Source organism: Amblyomma maculatum, chromosome 9 (genome assembly GCF_055883805.1).
Source record: "Amblyomma maculatum isolate TAMU_Amacu chromosome 9, ASM5588380v1, whole genome shotgun sequence".
Classification (NCBI taxonomy): Eukaryota; Metazoa; Arthropoda; class Arachnida; order Ixodida; family Ixodidae; genus Amblyomma; species Amblyomma maculatum.
The window spans coordinates 40783354-40803713 of record NC_139352.1 but is presented as its reverse complement, the minus strand read 5'-3'; the positions used below and the strand labels follow the sequence as shown (position 1 = coordinate 40803713).

Sequence of the window (20360 nt, the reverse complement as noted above, 5' to 3'; positions counted from 1 at the left end):
CCTCTCGTTCGATAACCTCGCAATTATCAATGAGACCTTGATTAGCGCCCTATTGTTAAACCCCGTAAACGTTCAAACATGTGATTTTTCTACGTACGTTTTCATTTCTATTGGTTATTTCCCAGTAATCTCGTAATTTTTTTCTCAACAGTGCATCATTCTCGCACATGCTTGTTTCACTTTTATATACCCACCTCGTGCTCTGTATCGCATAGTGCTACGTTTGCATTCAACCACATGCATTTCACCTTCACTGATTATTTTTTTGAACGCCCCTGACCTCGAATCACGATATGTAACTAGACCTAGTTTGCGGCTTTGTAGTTTCATGTTGCTGCGTCGCCACGTGCCTTTTTAAGACTACATATTTGTATCTCTGTAAATTGTTATGTCATGTTGATATCGCCAACCCATATATATATGGCCCCGCTGCTAAGCATTCACGCTTTTTTGACAAGGCCGGTCGCCTGGCCGAGACGTCATTAAATTGTTCCAAGCCACTAACGTCTTCTTATCTGCGTATATTTCTAACCGAGCGCAAGTACGTTTTTTCACGCACACACGCACACACACACGCACGCACACACACACACGCACGCACGCACGCGCGCACGGACACACAGACACACACACATTAGCAGTTCTGATAATTAAATTATTTCGACTGCCTGGTTTTCCAGCACCTTGGCTATATTCAACGCTACTGCAGTGAGAGTATCGGTAAATTTGTTGCGCGTTATTGAGATATTATAACCTGTCGATAAGATATATAGGAGGCAGCTCAAATTGCCCTTAACGTTATGAGTAGTTAAGGACATATTTCCAGTGCCACAAACTTGTCATGAGAAGTCGCACATATTGTCTTGGTCGACCGTACACATAACAGAGTGCAAAAGCGTAGACTGATGGGCGAGTTGTTACGATATTCTAGGATAATCAGCGCACCTGCACAAACAGGAGGGAGGAAGAGATGAGACAGAGCGCTGTGTCTCGTCTCTTCCTCCCTCCTGTTTGTGCAAGTGCGCTTTTTCCTATAATAACAGAGTGGGTTTACAGCGGAACTTCATATATAAGCAGGGTCTTTCGTACGCCAAACGCGGCGGCTCAAACAAGGCATATAAATAGAACTAGTAATGCCCTCCGAGAAGGAAAGAGCTCGGAAACTCGAGCACCTGAGTTTTAGTATGTTACGCGTGCGTATACACTATCTGCAGAGGTAGTAAGCTTCCATTGAAAGTCAATGCCTCCATTCCACGCAACAACGCCAATTTCTTGTATTGCGGCAAGAAACAAGTTACTGAAGCGTTGCATCTTGTCCTGGCAACGACAGCTAGCAGAGGAAAAAAAGCTTCGCCCTCCAAAGCGATACGAACCACCACCAGTGAAATAAAATTGGCAGTGGTTGAGCTCCGGTTAAACTTAGTTGAGTTGCGAAAGCAACAGCTGCATGGCTACGCTTAGGATAGCTTAGGCTACGTGCTGAGCAGCGGCCAGGCTCACATTCTTCATAATTGGTCGATTCTGGCCGTGTGCGAGTAGCTATATATACACCACACACACCTCTTTTCCGCACAACCAATGGAGAAAGTAACGCGCAGCTGGCGGCTGCTGTGGTTATGACGTCCCTTCTCCGGCTCCGGCGTAGAGCGCGGCCGCGACAGCATCTCCGACACACCAGCTGCTGCCTCTGGCGTCCCGTGACTCCTTGCGCATGCGTGGCCCACGCTGTGCCACCCGTTGTTGCTTTCCCAACAAAAGCAACCCTCAGTTATCGACACCTTAGATAACTCGACCCCTACCGTAGCTTACAGCGTCCTATGCGGGCGTCAGAAGTGATTCCGTTTCGAACACCTATTTCTTTACAGAAACCAGGTATGCTCAAGTAGGTGAAGATTAAACTAGCGAGTGTTTGCTACCTATGATGTGTTAGCGTAAATAAATAGTCCTCTTTGCAGCGTTAGTATTAAGCAGTTTGGCATATTTTTCTCGAAAAACACATAATTGCGCTGAAGCTAGGAAAACGTGGTCCTTTCATGACATCTCTTTAGATTGTTCCTAACCGGAGACGTCTTTTCGTGATTCTGGATGACTAAAAATAAGGGAGCGAGTGACTCTTCTGTTGTACAAGAAGAAAATTGTCTGTGAACATCAACATGAACCATTGTTAAATCACTGAAACGTTCGGGATTAGTGGTGTGGTACCTACGATTTTATTTCAAGTAAGAGTCGGTAATTAAGCCGCTGGTTGGACTGCTAGTTACCTCGGTCACAATCTGCGCAGGCAGAGTTTCTGAAAATGACAATTATGTTAAAATATTTGGCCCCACATCTGGCTTTGGCGGCATGCATTAATCTCCCGAAAGTGGTACACAGGTGGGTTAACGTTCTAGTTTTAAAATAAAGTACATGTGCTTAATATTGCGTCTTAGCTCAAGATGGTTGTCAACACAGTGCGCTGAATTACGGCAGCTGATAGGTCAGGATATAAAAATGCTCACGTGGAGACGTTAACAAGATTCAAAGTCTATCCCCCTCAACGTTCGAGCACAATGTCTGAGACCCATCAAGGTTCTTCCTCCGCCCTTCCGGTCGTTCTCATGCTGCTTTCGCGACGGTTGACCTTCCCCGCGTTTTTCCGAGTGAAATTTTCTCAGCCCCAAAACGTCGAATCGTCCTTTTCTTAGAAACTACTTCACCGATTTAATGCGGGAAAATTTTGAAAAATGTGTCCACCCAATATATGAAAATTAAAAAAAAAAAACTGTAGAAGCTTCCTTTTAAGCCGTCTATAGTAGATGCTAATGCAGCATTTGTGTAGCACGTACGAATCAAACAAGAATTCGTCTCACTTTCAAGAGATGAGGTCGGTCGGGTATCAATTATGTGCAACATACCATGTATTATGAGTGGTAAAGAAACACCTTAGTACCTCAAAGTCTGGCAAAGGCTATCCATGCCCATAAGGGCTACTATTAGCTATGTATTGTCGAAAACACACAGTGTTGCTAAAGGGAAACACAGAAACTCACGGAAACAAGACGGCGGCAATAATCTTTCCAAATGGTGACATATCATCCTCGTTCTTTATACGGGGTGGCACCTGAAAGAAGATTCCCGTTAGATCCTAATGCGACGTTCCGCGTGATGTACCTTCTTTTGCTTAAAAAAATAATGTTCTCACTATCAACATGCTGCCCTGATGTTATGACCTGAGCAAACATATTTGAGTCATAATTGTGTTCAGTGCTATTCTTTTGTAGTGTTCCGCAAACCCACCAAGAACCTGTTTACGAAACAGTTCCTGGGAAAGCGATCTCGTAGAGGAGGCAAAGAATATTATTATTTCATTCTAAGGCACCACATCACGTGAAAATGAAAGCACGCATCGAAACAAAAACTATTGATTAGAAACATAACTCGAAGTCTCACTCGCCTCTTCATTTTTATCCAGAGCCTATTATTCCCGGCGGCGTTAAAAAAAACGTTCTGCCTCTCCCCGTCACAATTCAAGAAAGCGCATGGAGCCTATTCCGAAGGAAGATTCCGGGTGAACGAGGAAGCGTTACTTCTGGCCGGTTGCTAATCAATCTGAAATTTGTGTAGGGTGTTGTCAGACTGTTTTGATGGATGTAATATTATCCCCTAACTAATTGCTTCTCGTAGTTGGGCCCTGAGAAGCAAACGATGACTTCTCGGGATACCATATCAGGTGGGATAAAACCGGGCTGCTCGCGATGGGGAACGCTCTCTTACCTCGCCTGCACCCGGAGACCCTCAACGTACTATCTTGACCTTTCCAGCCCATCCGACCACCATGATGACCTGGTGAGCCACCCGAACTCTATTTTATCGGGTAGAACATTCTTCCAGGTTGTGTCTGTTTCGCCTAGCGTTAGGATTAATAATCTGTTCCCTAGCGTGCTCAGTCGTTGCCTATTTCATCCGGACCTGCCGTGACCGCGACTCTGCGCCACGGGACACGTGTCGCGTACAAGTAACGCCTGTGTGGAGTTCACACAGGAGATTGCCTTTCCCGCCGCCTATGCGTAGTGTAACCCCATACGCCACATCATGCTACGTCAAATTTACAGCTTGAAATTTTTTTCTGGTCACAGCGCAATTTTAAAGAAGCAGAAGATTCAAACATAATGCTTGAATATGAATTACATTTGTAGGCAACAGTCAGTGTCTAAACACAAATGCACGGCAGGCCTTCTGGACGCATTGAGCACTTCCAATGTAAAACGCTTGACGAATATACTTTGAAGAAAGCTTTATCAAACCACAATCCCCACATTTCCGAGGGAAAAAATGAGTTGTATGAAGTCTTATGGCGCATACGCTACTGTGGTTATCATGGGCCAAACACAAGGTCAAGTGTTCCGTTTTATCATGTGCCTAGATATTATGATACTTATATTTTACTGATATACCTTGGCTTTCTTGACAAACGTAAAAATAAAAGAAAAATCAACAAATGCTAGTTTGCCTAAAAACAATGCAGGATGAAATGAAATGTGTTCATTCTAAAATGCAGTAAAATATATATTCTATGGTCTTGGAGACATGGGCATGAAATTAAAATGCTATTAACTGTGACCTCATCGCCGCACGTTTCACACAAGGGTTTGTCGTTTGTTAGTAAGAAATTATGGGTGATGCCGACGGTAAAAGACATGGGCTGTTTGTCGAATAAGGAATCGCGATTAGCGCCAGCTTAGCCCCTGTTATGCTCTCTTGTCATAACTATATGTTGTTACCGCACTTGAAACACTTCGACTCCCTATTGAAGTATAATAATATAAAAATAATTGGTTCACAGGAATGGAGAGGCGCAGTATCTGTCACACTTGTTTCTGTGGACACCTGACGCGAGCCTTGAGGAAAGGGAGGAGGGTGGGAGTGTGCAAAGTGAGAAAGAAGAGCCGTAGTGGAGTGCTACAGAGTAATTTCGACCACCTGAGGAACTTTAACGTGCGCTGACATGGAGGGGATGAGTGGCTGCTCCTGGCTCTACGGAGCTGGGACTGATAGGTCATGGCCGCCTAATTCCGGTCGGGGCTAGCCTGCCACCGAATATTTATCTGTTGTAGGCAGTCATTGCACCCGCCACCGCTTCAGTGATGGACGACGGCTGTTGTGACGCGCGTCTTTCTCTCCCTCTTCTTTTTCTTTCATCTCTACTTTTTTTTCTATCCGCACGAAGCAGCAGAGGTGGCTCAGCTACAGAGGCAGTAGCAGGCCCGTGCATTTTCATTTCCTTCTTCCTACAGTCACAACAACAACAACGTGCGCTGACATCACACAACACACAGACACCTCTTCGTGTAGCCTCCACTGAAAGTCAGCCGGCGACGGTCGAGATCGAACTCGGGCACTCCAGCACAGTAGTCAGGTGTCTCACCACTGCACCAACACGGGGGGGTGAAGAATAATGACAAACATCATATCATTTGAATCTGGACCTCTTTATATCTGCGAATGAAATCTCAGCAGCATACATCTGGAAGATGATATGGCAGGCACTGCTCGGTGGGAAGGTTGCGGGAAAACGCAAGACCACATGGCGTGGCTAATTTGTCATGAGATATGATGATGATATTGGAATCGAACCCTCCAGGACACATGGATCCCATTTCAGGCACACTACTATTAACTAGGGCATGTAGGCGCTTTCATCAGCTTTAATAGAAGTGGGGCTTTATACCTATGTCCCGAGGTCTCTCAAATAATGAGGTAGGATGCAATTACATGCTAATTACCATGCGTGAGATATTAGAAAATGAATGACCTAAATCTTGACTACGCGAGTTGCGAAGCGAAAGGATGCAAACAAGGATCCACAAAGATTGCTTGCAACGTGGAGCCATTAATATTCTTGAGTAACACAATTCAAGGCTGAACTCCAATGAGCCCTTTAATTTCAGTTTTGATCCTTAGCAATGTTTTCTAGTAGTTTTTTATACTTGTTAAACATGGCATGCACTTCCTCCACCAGAGAGGTACTGAGAATGTTTCCGTGGATTGAAACCCCTCCTCCCCCCCCCCCCCCCACTTCGCATCCGAAGGATAAAAGCCTAATTTTCTTGGTAATCTAAGCAAAATGGCCAGGTATGTAGGACAACAATATAAGTAGTTCAAAGCGGGAAATGCAGAGAGCATACCTCCATTTCCTGCCTTGTCTCCATGGAGTGAGTGCTTTGAGATTGATCATAATTTCAATATTTGGAAAAGCTTATGCTTACGAGTACACTCTTTTGGAAGTGATTATCTGCAATGTTACCCTTCTCGGCTCTTTGGCATTCACGCGTTTATTCCTGACTGTAGAGAGTAATGGTCAAGTATTTATCGAACTTACCTTGTCCTTTACAGACTGGGAAAATACGGTGTCCTGAAGCCCTGAGATGACAAAGTTTCCAATGGTGGAAAATGTAAGCAGTACGCTTACCACAATCACTGGCGTTCGAAGCTCTACGTCATGTATATGTATATCCTGCAGGAAAGCAAAAGAAGAACGTTTTTTTTCTTTTGATTCCGCAGTAAACGGTGGCATCTCAGCCTAAACGTAATAAACAAAACTGATCCTCTTCTGATATAGTATCTTGAGAACATTTAACTATAAATTCGCCATTTTCGTGATAATAATGGCACCGCTGTGCTTTTCTACTGAACGTTGTGTTGTTCTGGGGTACCACGCCAAGGACTCGATCTCCCTGTAGATCGAGTAACGGCCATGAGATCATCAGGCACTGCTTTCTCAACTTAACAAAATCTGTGGCTTGCTTTTTAGACGGAAATTATTTGGATAGGTAATATTTTAAGCAGTCTTAAATTTCAGAATCCAATCAGTGCCTACTAGAATAAAACTTTGGTTAAGGCTTGGTCGGTTATTACAATGCAAAAAGAAGCAAGAATGGAATATTTATTGAGGCCTTGTTTGCTTGGGGGAAAGAGAATGTTCTGCTAGACATTAAAGGTGGTCTGTTAGGTGATATTTTATTGTTTCTATCAGTCAAATTTATCGTTTATAGCCCCTCCGAAGGCGAGTACATAGCCCGTTTTGATTCACAAATGACCACGTCTTGTTACAATTTAGCACATAAAAGCGGTCTCAACATCACTGCTTCTTGAAGCGATGCCTTACTCGGTTACAGTAATATGACATTATGTGGAGACCTCGCAATCATCTGGTGATACTTTTTTCCGCCCAATGATTTCGAAATGATAACTGAATGTTGATGCCATCCTTAATTATAAACAATTGTGAGCTTTCTTCTGACTTGGTTACTCCGTTAAACAAAGCGGGAATACCGCTGCAGTCTTACTGGTATCGTCAATAGAAAAAGAAGGGCATGACGATCTCTTTTAAATGTGAACTCTAAACTGATCGTTTAGTTAAATGTATTTGACCACTACGATGGGTTATAGACAAATAGCAAGCCCCTAATTGCGACACTAAATATATATACGAAGATGTAAAAAGATAGTGGGTACCAGCAATTCTTCACGAAGTTTAAGGAGCATGAGCAAAAAACTGTATTCAAGATCGATGCTTACCTCCGCATTGGTGATCCTCTCTAGGAAGCGCACCATGTCCACCAAGGCCGCCACAGTGAGAACTCCGTATAGCGCGCAGCATAGGCCTGACGGGGGAAGACAGCGGCGCAGCCGACCGATGAACACTAGAAGCAAGATGATCTGTTCAAAATGAATTAGATTATCGCATGTAACTACACGAGGTGATGAACAAGGTAAGATGAATTTAGTGCGAAATGTCTGCTCCACAATCTGTGTTAGCATATTAGGCATGCTTTTGAAATATACGGTACAGCGGAATGACAATAGAACAAAGCCCGATCCAACATTTGTTTCACTGTTCCTTAAATTAATGAGATTTCAAGGTTTAATAGAAAGACTCTCATGTAGTGGAAATGGGGTTATTTAGAGGTTGGAAATAAGGGCTCATGCCATACCGGCAAATGTTCATTGATTCCGCCAGTGCATCATACTGATGGGGTAGGCAGCTAATTATAGGTGCCAAGCAATGCAGAGTTTCCGCGGTAACAATATTTTAATTGTCATACGCTCTCAGTTTACTGGGACGAATTGGTTTTACAGCGCGATTTCGCGCGTCCGACCCTCTTAATCATAGGTTTTGGGCTGATTGACAATCATCTGTCGACAACTATGAGACATCAAGGCTTTCGCTTTAAAAGAAAGGTTCACAGAGCTCTTGTTTAATTCAATCGTGGGACAAGAACGATCGTCGTCACCTGACACCATCACAAGTGTGCCTTTATTTCGTGAGTCCAGGATGTTGCCCCTACTTGGAGGCCACACGAGACCCACCTGGCGCTATTCACGACATCTTGGCCAAATAAAGTTGTTTCTCTTTCTCTCTCAACAACAAAGTACCTCCTGTGTGAGCCATTTCTGCGATTTTTCGCACTCACTGAAACACCAGATTATTTGGAGAAAGGGCTCTTTAACGTCCTCACTTTAGTGCACGAAAGATATATTGCACTTTCCATATTTCTCGCTCGTTTTGAGCAGGCACAGGTAAAAGACATTACTTCATTATTAAAAAGCTCAGGTGCAGCTGTACCCTTGATTGTGGGATGCGATGGAAATAATGAGCCTTGATGATGTCTTTTCCTTTCATCGTTGGCTACCGGTTGCTCATCATGCGATTGAGCGATCACTTTCTTCAATATCGAATTTATTTTCTTTCCATTTTACTGCCGACGTAATTATCTTTTGATGACAATGATGTTTTGTGTGTAACTATAAACCTTAAATTACCCTACTTTTTATTATACTTAGCGACATTATATGCCTCTAACACGCGCCAGTAAGACGCAGACGGCAGTGTATTCTCTTGGTTCCCTTCCAACATGCTTGAGTAATCCCGCCTTCTTACCCTAAGTGGGAAGTGTTCATCTCGAAACTAAGGGGTCGGAGCTTTACCACCCGTATCTCTGAAATGAAAACAAATCTATTTTTCAACACTCTGTTTTACTGGAATCTCTTCACCGATTTTGGAACAATTAGGACCCTTTCTGGAACTGTTCTGTTTTGTCTACGTTTTCTCGTTTTTTTTTTTTTTGTTGTTGTTTTTCACTCACAATGCACACGCTGCGGACATCGATGATGGCGCCGCTTTTACCTGCGACATGCGGCAGACACGTTTTCGAGTAAAACAACTCACAAGAGGCCCACCTTTGGCAAAAAAAGTAGCTTTAAAATTTCACGTATTGGAAATGGCAGTCTAGTAGGGAAGAAGGCAGTGGAGGACTTTTACAGAAGGCTCTTTTGAGCTTACTTGCATCCCCGAGAATTTTAACATGGCGGAAATATGCACGCAGTCAGGCAAAATGTCCGCCGCTTGTGGCTGCACTCAGTTGAAAGCTGGCTTTAAACATTCTAGATAAAGTGCAGTGTCTACTTCAACTGCCAGGAACGTAGAGTCCAGTGCACGCGGCTAAAAGCTTTTCAGATAAAGCGAATGATCTGAACCTGAGCTAGGTGGTGCATATTAAACGCGGAACTGAAGCCTAACATGAAAGCATGCAGAGGAGAGACAACAGGGCACGAGGCTACCTTCGTGTCCTGTTGTCTCTCTTGTGCGTGTTGTCATGTTAGGTTGTAGTTCTACCTTTCCAGGTAAACTTTTCAACATCTCACATGAGAAATGAAGTAGCGAAGACCACCGTTTGGTTTTTTTTTTTTTTAGCACAAAAAACCGAAGATTGCTAAGTGCGAGAAAAGAAATGTAGAAGAGCGCCGATAAATAGACCACAGAGGTTCGTGATGTGTTCTACACACATGATTGAAACTGTATTCACTTATAAGGAAAAATAACTGCCACATTTTGTTGAGCTTGTCTCTTTGCATCACCAAGCATCATTTGCCACCATTAACAGTGTAGGAGTGACTGGGTAAGATAAATTTGAGTGAGATGGGCTTACCGAACTGTTTCATTTTTATGATTTATTACAGCGACCCGAACGAAAGGTACTCACGAAAGTCGCCGCCATGGCGAAGGCGGACGTAGCTAATCGCAGAGTCGAAGTGTTGAGGAACTCGAGTGACCACTTTCCTTCCAGCACGTAAATTCCCTTGAGAAATGCTAGTACTGCGGAGCACAACGCTAGAACCTAGAAGAAGAAACAAACCTGTGAGTAAAGCATTCTAGCACCTTTGCGGGCTAGGCAATTTTTCAAGAAATATTCATTTAGCAGTCGTGGTGAAGGTATTCTAAGCTGACTCAATGGGTCCAACTAAACCAAGAACTGCACGTGTTGTCCACATGTTGGAGCAGTACAGTTGTCTTATGCAGTATGTGCAAATGCGCCAACCGCGCTTCAGTTAGGCGCTGTGAAGCATAATTACTAAATTACTAAATATTGTCATGTTCAATTCTTGCTGACACATTTTCGAACTCTACAAATTATTCTATAGTGTGGTAACTAATTGCGGGCATTTAAGTATTGCTTAAAACTAGAGACAGAACCAGAACTGCGAGAATAACGGGGGTAATCCGCGTAACACCGTCTTTTCAATCCGCTCTTTTTTCTTATTTACAAATAAATTGCTTTATAGGATCGAAAAGACACATTTTTCTGCGGTTCTAGGAAAAAAAATGGAGCAGTATACGTTTTAATAGCACCACGGAATAGTAGACATCATCATCATTAGCCGGACTACACCCACTGCCGGGCGAAAGCCTCTCCCTTGTTCCTCCAATTAACCCGGTCGTATTCTAGCTGCATCCAATTGATCCCTGGAAACTTCCTAATCTCATATGCCCACCTAATATTCTGCCGCTCCATTCTCAGTTCAGTTTTTCAGTTATTCATAGGTCGGTTATTCAAAGGTCAAAAAAACAGTGATATTTATGTCGTTCTTCTTTAAATATAATATAATACAATCGCCCAATTTTACGGCAACACTTTTATGCTTATGAGCTCTTTTCACTAGAACGGTTACAGACGGCAATGACCTTACTAGTAATTTATTAGCAGCAACTTCACTAAAATGTATTGTAAGCCACTTTTCTACATTTTTGTACGCTGCATCCTTATGTTTTGTTTCTACTTTCACAATTGTGGTCTTGCTACTTAAGGCTTCCCTTTTGTTGTTTACAGCATTCATGTATTTATATATCATTTCCCCTGTCTGATAAGGTTTCAGGATAAATAAATAAGTTGAGCTCGACACCCTTCCGCAACCGCTTGTAGTTGGGCAACACTTCGACGCCTTTTAGCGCGGCCTTTCTTCGTTGGCGCTGTGATGAGGCCGTTCAAAAGCCTACAAAATAATCCATAGAAGTACTCTTGCAAGCATCAGGCGCGCAATCAGGTATCGAATTACAACACATAAGTCCTAATAAAGGTTTCGCCCAAATGCTGGTCGGGGTCGTTACGACGTGATCTAACGGCACGCTGCTGACGCCGTCCGTAGAAAGCGTGCATGGTCAGGCAGCTGTGCATACCGTCATGCAGCCTAACAATTTTACGCAATCACATTTTCACATACGCATCACCCCTGTTGCCTTTTTGCACAAATTGTAATTGATTATTCATAATATATTACATTAGAAAGATAAATAAATTAGTTTGGTTCGGCTTTTAACCCCCCAAAGCGGCTCAGGATATGGGAGTCGCCATAGAGGAGGGCTCGGGATGTTTAAACCAACTGGAGTTCTTGAACATGCATTCACAACTCAGGACACGGGCGCCTTGCTTTTCGCCCAGATCGGAAAACGGCCACCGCGACCGGAAAGCCGTCGAACGCCCTTGATACTGCACCACTGCTTCGGTGTAGACACGCGGATTATTACCCAAAATGTTATTGTATGAAAAAGTAATTTACGCTATTACGAAATTACACCAGGAAGGCAATTAGATACAAGTAATCAATTACTTAAATCTTACTAGTTGACTTACGTTAACTGTATCCATAAGTGATTTAGCGTTGTCCTTTAATCGTGAATAACACAGCTGAAATAAATATCTGATCGGTTCTCTCAATGTACACGGTGAAACGGTTTTTTCATGAAGGTTGAGGTGCGACGGCTTTCTTGATTTTCGCTTTAAAAATATTTAGTTGAATTTCGTAATTAGGTATGAAACGGTGAATATTTAAAAGTTTTGTTTCTGAATTCTAGACTCTAAATAACTCTTATTGTATGCATAGGTTTTCCCGTATTCAAACTTTCTGCGTTGTTCACACAAAAATACAGGACCAAAAAGCGAGAAAAGGTTAAATTACAGATTAATGAGAATTGTAAACGTTGCGTCAAAAGATATGAAAATAATTGTGTTGTCATTTGAGACAATGATTGGTAAAAATGTTAAGGGATGTAAAATTTCGTAGAATAAGTAGCCATTGCTTATACGATCACGCTCAATGAAAGGAAGTCAAATGCAGCCACCGCACTGACGCGGCATGTTGGAATAGCAAATGGAGTAGACTGACAAGAGCTGCATTGACCTTCATTAGCACAAAATCATGCACAAAAATTAGAAAAAAAAATAACAATGGAGAGGGTGTTCCCCAAATGTTATTTGCAAAATCTTAAACTTACAGCTTCATTCAATGTATTTAAGAACATACAAGGTGTTTCAGAAAAGACTAAATAAATTTAAAACAGTGGCTTCAAACTAGTTAACAGACTATTTGCATGAATGAACTCTCTGCAGATGACGGCACATTACGCTCTAAATATCAGTCAATACTTCAACTATATTACTAAACCTTATTAACTTTTTGACAGTAATAAATAGGTGGTTAGTCGAAATAGAGTTTGACGACATAAGAAGAGAATGCCTTACGATATTTTCAAACGAAGAAAAACTTATTAAAGTCCCTACGGCGTGAAAAAAGGCGATTTCTGCCCAAAACCGAAACTGACAGCAAAAAGCGGAGGGAAGTCCGTCTACAAGAGACATCTGGGGATGAAGTGTTGCAGCTGCACGGCGCCAGATTCAGACTGCCTGCTCTACAATGAAGTGTTATGTACTTTATTTTACTTCGTTGCTTTTAGTATAACATCCACGCTGCTGACCATGACTGCCCTTTGCCTTGTATTGACTTGTGAGGCAATGTAATGTAAATGATGTGTCGGGCACTATGCCGCTTGCAGTTATAACTTAGCGCCGTAACCGCTGCCTGCGTCATCTTTGGACGTCGTATCTACACCGATCATGCTTCGCATCTCTTACGGGCAGTTTCGATTTAGTACAAGGAAAAAATATCGGATTTTGTCGCGCTGCACGCCTTTTGGAAGTCGGTTTTTATTCGTCTGAAAACCTGATATGGACTTGTTTCCCACGGCTGCGCGCTCACTGTTGAGAATAACAACCCAGCTGCGATAATTAAAAATGTGATTAAGGCAACTTATGCAGCATATTGTGGTTGCCGCGGTAAAGAGGTTGTTGTTGAAAATATGTAGTTCTTTTTTAAGCCCAATGTTTTTAAAAACTAGTCTTCCGTAAAACATTCGCCATATAGTAGGTGTTTTACTTAGTTAATCACATAGTGACAAGGAAGAGGACAGAATATGTTCCGGTACCATGACAACCTAATCGGTCTAACATTTTTCGCAGCTGCTTCATTAAGGACCCACCGTTTGTGCAACGTCCAGTAGGGTGAAGCGGGGTCCTCCACGTGCGGCAGGGTAGTTGTTCTGGCGAACCTGCTGCCGAGCCAAGAGCACCGCCATCCCGAAGCTGACACACGTGAGTGCCTGGGTGGCAACGACTGAGGGCACGTCTGTTGAAGCAACCTGCATGTGCGACCATAGACACACTTCGATAAACCTTTGATCGTAGAGCCGAATAAAGTCCACAGCTGGAAGCAACAATGGTAGAGCACTTGTCAGTCCAGACCACGTTAAGGATCAATCCGTACCAAACATGAGTGCTGTGATGTCATTTTTGTTACACTCGTTCTATAAAACTCCCCGACAAGCCAGAGTTGCAACTTTCAAAAACCGAAACAGAGGTAAGGAACCTAAACTTGATCGTTGCTGGAAACTGGCTCCTTTAGCTTTCCACACAAATGCAAATGCTCTTCGTGCTCTCTATTGCAAAGCCTGCTTTTGCAGTTTTACCGAATGCCAATGTACAGTTGCTTCCCTGTATCCCATATCAGATTACCATGTTTTTTCTGCACAACAATGCTCTAGCCGCGTGTTTAGATGATTTCTGCGTCTGGTGGCCGTTTTTATGAAGTTATATATGCGGTGATTTCGTGAATTCTCCGAAAACGTTTGACGTTGAGCGCCTGTTTTTCATCTGTGGTCTGCCTGAACTGCACTGAGCGCTTTATGAAAGATCACGCCACTTGTTCCGAAAGGGATGGGGCTCGGTATTATCAACAGCAACCATATTAGTTTGCAAGTATCAAATATGCGTACAGTTCGTCCTATGAAGTTCAAGCCAAGGTGCGAAGTTTTAAATTTACATTGCACTCGAATTAAAGTGAATATATGGTGTTGGCACCAGCCTTGAGGTGATTAGGCTATTTTGCGTTTAGTTTAAGTAATTGATAATAATGTTCAAATACTTCAATATTTAGGTATTGACTGCCAACCCCAAATGTTATAAGTGAAGTTGCTGAGCACCTATCGAAATCGCTCTCATGTTTCCTACGAAATATGTCTCAAGTCTTCTATTTTTCCGCTTTTAAAAAAAAATCACCCGAAATATGAAAAAAGGCCTCGTTAAGGGGCGCATGCGGACTGCCATTGTGCTGCTCTTAACCGTACACTGTGTGAAGAAGTTCATCTGTAGTGTCGCTGAGGAATGAAAAAAGAACAGGATGATCTGCCAGGTGCAGGCATTTGAGCCTCTGCCTCACATCGCATAACGTCGCAAACTCAAGGTAGTTGGCTAGCTCTGTGCAATTGATTCAGTATTCTGTAAATACAAAAGAATTGCATAACGCCGCTTGTTAATCTGATTTAGTGATGTACCGCTCGACCAGCAGCATTTCTCCAGTCATGGGACGAAAAAGGGGACCAGGAACATTGTTAATGAGTGAGAGCCCTGCCACCTTCCCGTGACTACAGCCGCACTGCATCCGACCTTGTTCTTAAATTGCACATTTAAACGCCGCACGATAGCTGTGTGCAGGCACCCCCCTAGTGGCCTTTTTGATATTCCGCTGGATTTTTTTTGGAATACTGAGAAAAGGGTCAGGTGAGAAATATCGTGTAGAATCTATTTATTGAAATGTTTCTGAAGGTGCTTTACAGTCTCGCATATGGAAATCGGGGTATGCAGCCAATACCTAGCTAATTAAAGCGACATAGTTATTCATTCAGTTAGGGGGGAAATAGAAACAAGCCTGGGAAACTAGAGGCGACACTCATTACTGCGCATCGAATTCTACTTGCATCTGAAGTGCTCTTCAGTTTTAAAACTTTAGCTCATGTTGCGTGGGACAAACTGGATTCTGTCACATATGAATCAAGAGGGCCTGTAGTCATCGGCGGAGCCGATATCATTGACATGGTGTATTGCGAATTACCGAATCTCACGCTACTTCTGTAAGCGCTCGTCGAGGTCATATGAAGCTCTTGAAAGAACTAACAGTGCTGACGGGGCATAATAATCTCTTGAAGTGCGATAATCGCCATTTAGCCGCACGCGAAGGAAGAAAACAAGCAAGGCGGCGAAAAGCGTTGCTAAGGTCATGTAAGCACTATGGCAAGAAAGGCAGCAAAATATCGAAAGCACTCTGATGCAGAGTAAAAATACGAATCGCAATCATCAGCTATCTGAAGCAATCAAATGCAGTGGAGTAATCTCAAAAAGCTGTGTAGTTATAAGGACTAATGATTATTGACGCCGCTGGAGCTGCAAATCCAGTCACGCGGGTTTGGCATCGATGAAAACAGCACGTGAAGAGTGAGCCACATTTGCCAACCTGATGCCTGTGGACATGTAAGTGAACATCTACCACTTCCCTCTATGCCGTCTTAGAATGCACTACTGCTCTCTGGAATAGATAGCATGCATATAATTCTTGTAAACGACAATACAAAGAACAACGAACAAAGAACATGCCCCAAAATAAAGCCTGTAAACCAGAAATATTTCAGCTGTACTAAAAATAGTATTCCGGTGAGTCACGTCTCTTATGCACATATTATCACCACAGAGTGCGTGAGTTCGAACTTCTTACCTACCGAAAGAAGAATATTATTTGTTATCTGGTTCGCCTGACGCCTAACTTTTCTACCGAGGAGTGACAACCGGAAAAGCGAGTGGCATTTATAAACGACTCTAAGCGGGTTGTCATCTGCGGCGTCTTTGCAAAGCATTTCATAAAATATAAAAGTGTGCGAATGGTGTTAGACTAAATGGAAGAGAACACTCGGCTATATTGTTGTGTGATAGAATGGCTACGCACATTGTTTGGTTTGGTTATTAAAGGTTAAACTCTGAACTCGACTCAGGATATGATGAACGTCGTAGTGGAGGACTCCGAAAATTTCGACAACGTGGTATTTTTTAACGTGCACTGATATCGCACACTGCACTGATGCCTTGCTTCTCGCCTCCACTGAAAAGCGGCCGCTGCAATCAGGACTCGATTCTGCATCTTTGTGTTCAGTGCTCCAGCGCGTTAGCCACTATCTATAAGGCGGTGTGGATCTACGCGCATTGTTAACTGCTTATTACGACGAAATCCTATAACGGCTCATACTGTCGGCAACGATTCTGCCACACACTTCCATCACTTTGTAGCTAATGTGGCGTCATATCCGGTAATGCGGCACTTTCGAAACTTCAGTCAGCAGGCCACTGGCCAATCAAACTGATGACCGAATCGAGGCAGCTCAGTAATTAATTAATGATGATGTAAAAATAATTGGTCATTATGTATTAGTTAAATAATTTTATATGCACCGGGAATCGAACCTCCATCCTTCGGAACCCCCTCCGAACGCTTTAACCCATTGCCCCCACCCGGTATTCTGAAACGCACTTTATAAATTTTCTTATCTACCACGAGGATGACAGTAGAGATGAAAATGACGCTGCAGTTAGTGATAATTACAATGATGATGCTGCATTTAGTTGATAATATCGAGAGCAAACGTGATGGGTCGTGTGCACCAGCAACACTCAGGCTTTTACATTTCTGCAGTGCAGACTCCACAGCGCTCTCGCAATTATTTAAGGCACCGTAAGCTAGCAACGAAAATACAATGTAATGCTTTGTGCACTGTTGTGTCTTGTCGTCACTTATTGAATTCGAGGTTTTTGCGGCCTTAGGGAAACTAAAGACATTGCATGTGATCTTAGTTTTGCGCTGGAGACACGCAGTCGAGAGCGCTTACAAAGCAAACCTGCATTCTCGTTTTTTCGCACAGGCGCGAAAAATAGATACAAAGTCGAGGTATTTTAAAACGCAGCATTATCAAGTAGAACACCTAGCGATCAGTCGGGAAAAATAGTACCTTAATATGAATGTTTTTCTACCGTTGTCCATTTTCTGCGGCGAGAAGTTCGGTGGACAATTCACGAACGCTCTCTCCTTGAATTAAATGAATTTAAATATACCGAAGAAAAAAGATGTATAGTAAAAAAACTCAATAAGGTTTTATTTGAAAATATCAAGAATTCAGATTTCGAACTTATGTCTCCCATGCTGAGGCCCACGCACAGGCTAGCAAAGGAGCGTCGTTTCGCTAGATGGACGAGACAAAGAATGGTCACTGGGGATGTATCCATTCTTCTGTTCCCTAAGATATTTTTAACATTTCACTGCCATCTTGTTCGGAGACATGCACTACTTAAACAAGGAGCTTTCGTAGCTGTGGCGTAGGGCCGATTAGCTTATTTGCTTCAGATATTACTTCAACTGGTACAGGCAAGGCAGAGGTAAGGCTGGCTTTACCGAATATAGAACTGTCCGTGATGGCCTAAGCTAATTTCAGAGCCAGGCAAAGTAGCTAAACACAACCTTACCTCTGAGACAGTCTCCATTACTGCTGTACAAGACCCGTTAGCCAAGGAAGCGACGAACAAAACTTGCAAGGAGTCGCGCGTGACCTGCACATTGGCTATCTACGACGTCTGCACAGCAACGGCGAGCTGGCGACGCTTAAAGGGCAGCGCCTTCAGACGCCGCATTTGGAATGTCGTACGCACATGGCCTCAGCAGCTGTGGCCGGTTCGTCAGATGTGAGTGCGGCTCGTTCACATGCGGCACTGCCCTTTCTGGACTACCGGATTAAGATATATATATTTATATGTAGAGAGAAAGAAAGGTTCTTTCGGCTTAGTTACAAATACTTTTCGAACAACTCAGAGTCGCTAAAACATTGTTTGACGCTTCAACCACGGCACCGTCCTCTGTCCCACCAAATCCAGTGCACGCACACACACACGCACATCTTGTAAAACTACGCTGATATTGTTATATTTTCTCTACTTTCGTGTATTACTATCCTCCTCTACAATTTCAAACATTCTGGCGGTATTTAGAGTAAATAATCAATGAGTTAAGTGAACAAAGTTGGGTATGTTGGGAATGGGTACTGGTTTTACATTGGCCGACTTTAGGCTATCGACATAGGACCAAAGCCAGAGGCCAACCTTGCAAACACTGTCCACACAAGCAAAGCAAAACTTTGCTTTATAGTTAAGAATCTCGGTAATTATTGTTGCCTAAAAGTTGCTCATGTCGCTTTTATAATCAGGCAGAAAATACACTAAAGTACGACGTTTTGGTAACGTACGACATTCTCGTGACCTTGAATTGACAGGAATTGAACACAATGACGCCCCCGCTTAACTTGCGCCAGCATTCACATAATAGATGCACGTTCTACGGGAAACAATGTTGACCTCAGAATTTCTTCACAAATGAAGCAACTATAGTTTCTTTTTAAAGTTGCAAGGTGCAGATGTCTGTCAGTGAACATAATACTGCAACAATTCCACGGCGACGAATTCTAACATGTGAATCGTCCAAGGAGCACTACATAAATGGCCAAGTACGAAACAGAAGGCTTCATGACGCTCCGTACAAACATAGCACTAACATTCAGCAAGCCTGCACATCACCCAAATGAGGCCTTCAGTTTTGAACCACTGAATCTTGCATGTTGAGAAGTTATTCCAATCATTCCAAAGCTTTCGACGACACAATACAAAATAAAAATGACATGATGATGGTGATAATGCATTTTATTTTTCAAGTCTGGTGAGCTGATTGTGCAAATATTATGCAAAAGAATTCACTAAAAGCATGCATGCTAATTATGAAGAAAATATCTTTCCAAGGTTTATTCATATTTCTCTTTAACACCGTACCAGGTTCGAGGAAAGCAGCAGGGTTTCATAGGCAAGTTACACTATCAATGCGATGTAGCACCCTCGTCAGCATTTTTTTTAACTTTAGTGCGCGACTTGCAGCCGGCTCAGAGTTCTTGGCCAGCCTCGTGGGCCGTCACCAAACCCTCCTGCCGGCCATGTGGCCTTTTGAGCATTGTGTCCTGACAAAGTTCCTGCTAATTACCTAATAATCGCTGAAGGTGTTTCGCCCACTATTAACAAGCGTAATTGGCAGCCAATCATTTCCCACCTTTGAGACTATGCTGCCGAGCTCTTTCCAGATATTTACTAACGGCCGGCCTTGGCCAATTATAGTTGGGTAGAATCTGTACTTCATACGTGAAAAAATGTGACTGTGCGAAAATGCGGCTAAAACATCTCCACTCATGAGAAGAGCTTGGTAAGTTACATCAGTAGTCTGATATTGGCAACCAACAGGCATGTCGCCGCGAGTACATCACACAAGCTGATAAACAAGTGTTAACAAAATGATAGGTTATGAGCCACAAAAATATCGTCTCTGAAGACTACCCAGAAATGTGGCGCAACAAACACAAACACAAGTGAAGAGACACAACACACGCGCACACTACCAACTGTAATATGGATCTGAACACACTTCCTCTTCACCACTCCTCTTCTTCTACACTCAAGTACATCTTCTCATCATCCTCTTCTTTGTCAAGGAGATAGTGGCACTTTCTTCCCCGCAGAACATAAACATCGTCCAAGCATGCCAGTCACCAATTTTACATTCACGTGCATCTCCACACCTCTTCTTTGCCCAGCAGCTGATACCACGCTGGACAGTCAAAAAGTCCACCACATAGTCACACAGTCACACACTAATAACCACCACCACACATGTGCAGTAGGATTATGTCCATCCAAAACACATCACTTGTGAAGTCCCTATGTATTGAAAAAACTGTAACCTGCCAACATGTCTACGAAGCAACGAAGTACATGAGAACGAGAAGTACATGTACTTGAGGGAAAAAG

The 20360-nt window shown here is 43.0% G+C and overlaps 1 protein-coding gene across 2 annotated transcripts in view; it reads right to left on the bottom strand.

Annotated features, from left to right (window-relative positions):
• Positions 1-18136, bottom strand: part of LOC146178906 (multidrug resistance protein mrp-7-like) — an 87548-nt gene extending 69412 nt beyond the window's left edge. For both annotated transcript variants that reach the window (XM_084578649.1, XM_084578650.1), the window contains exons 1-6: positions 17988-18136; positions 13631-13789; positions 10023-10157; positions 7558-7698; positions 6359-6493; positions 3030-3100 (exon numbers count right to left, since the gene is read on the bottom strand). In XM_084578649.1, coding sequence (XP_084434775.1) covers positions 3030-3100; positions 6359-6493; positions 7558-7698; positions 10023-10157; positions 13631-13789; positions 17988-18005 — 659 coding nt within the window. In that variant the 5' untranslated portion in view covers positions 18006-18136. The remainder of the gene's footprint in view (positions 1-3029; positions 3101-6358; positions 6494-7557; positions 7699-10022; positions 10158-13630; positions 13790-17987) is intronic.
• Positions 18137-20360: the final 2224 nt, after the last annotated feature.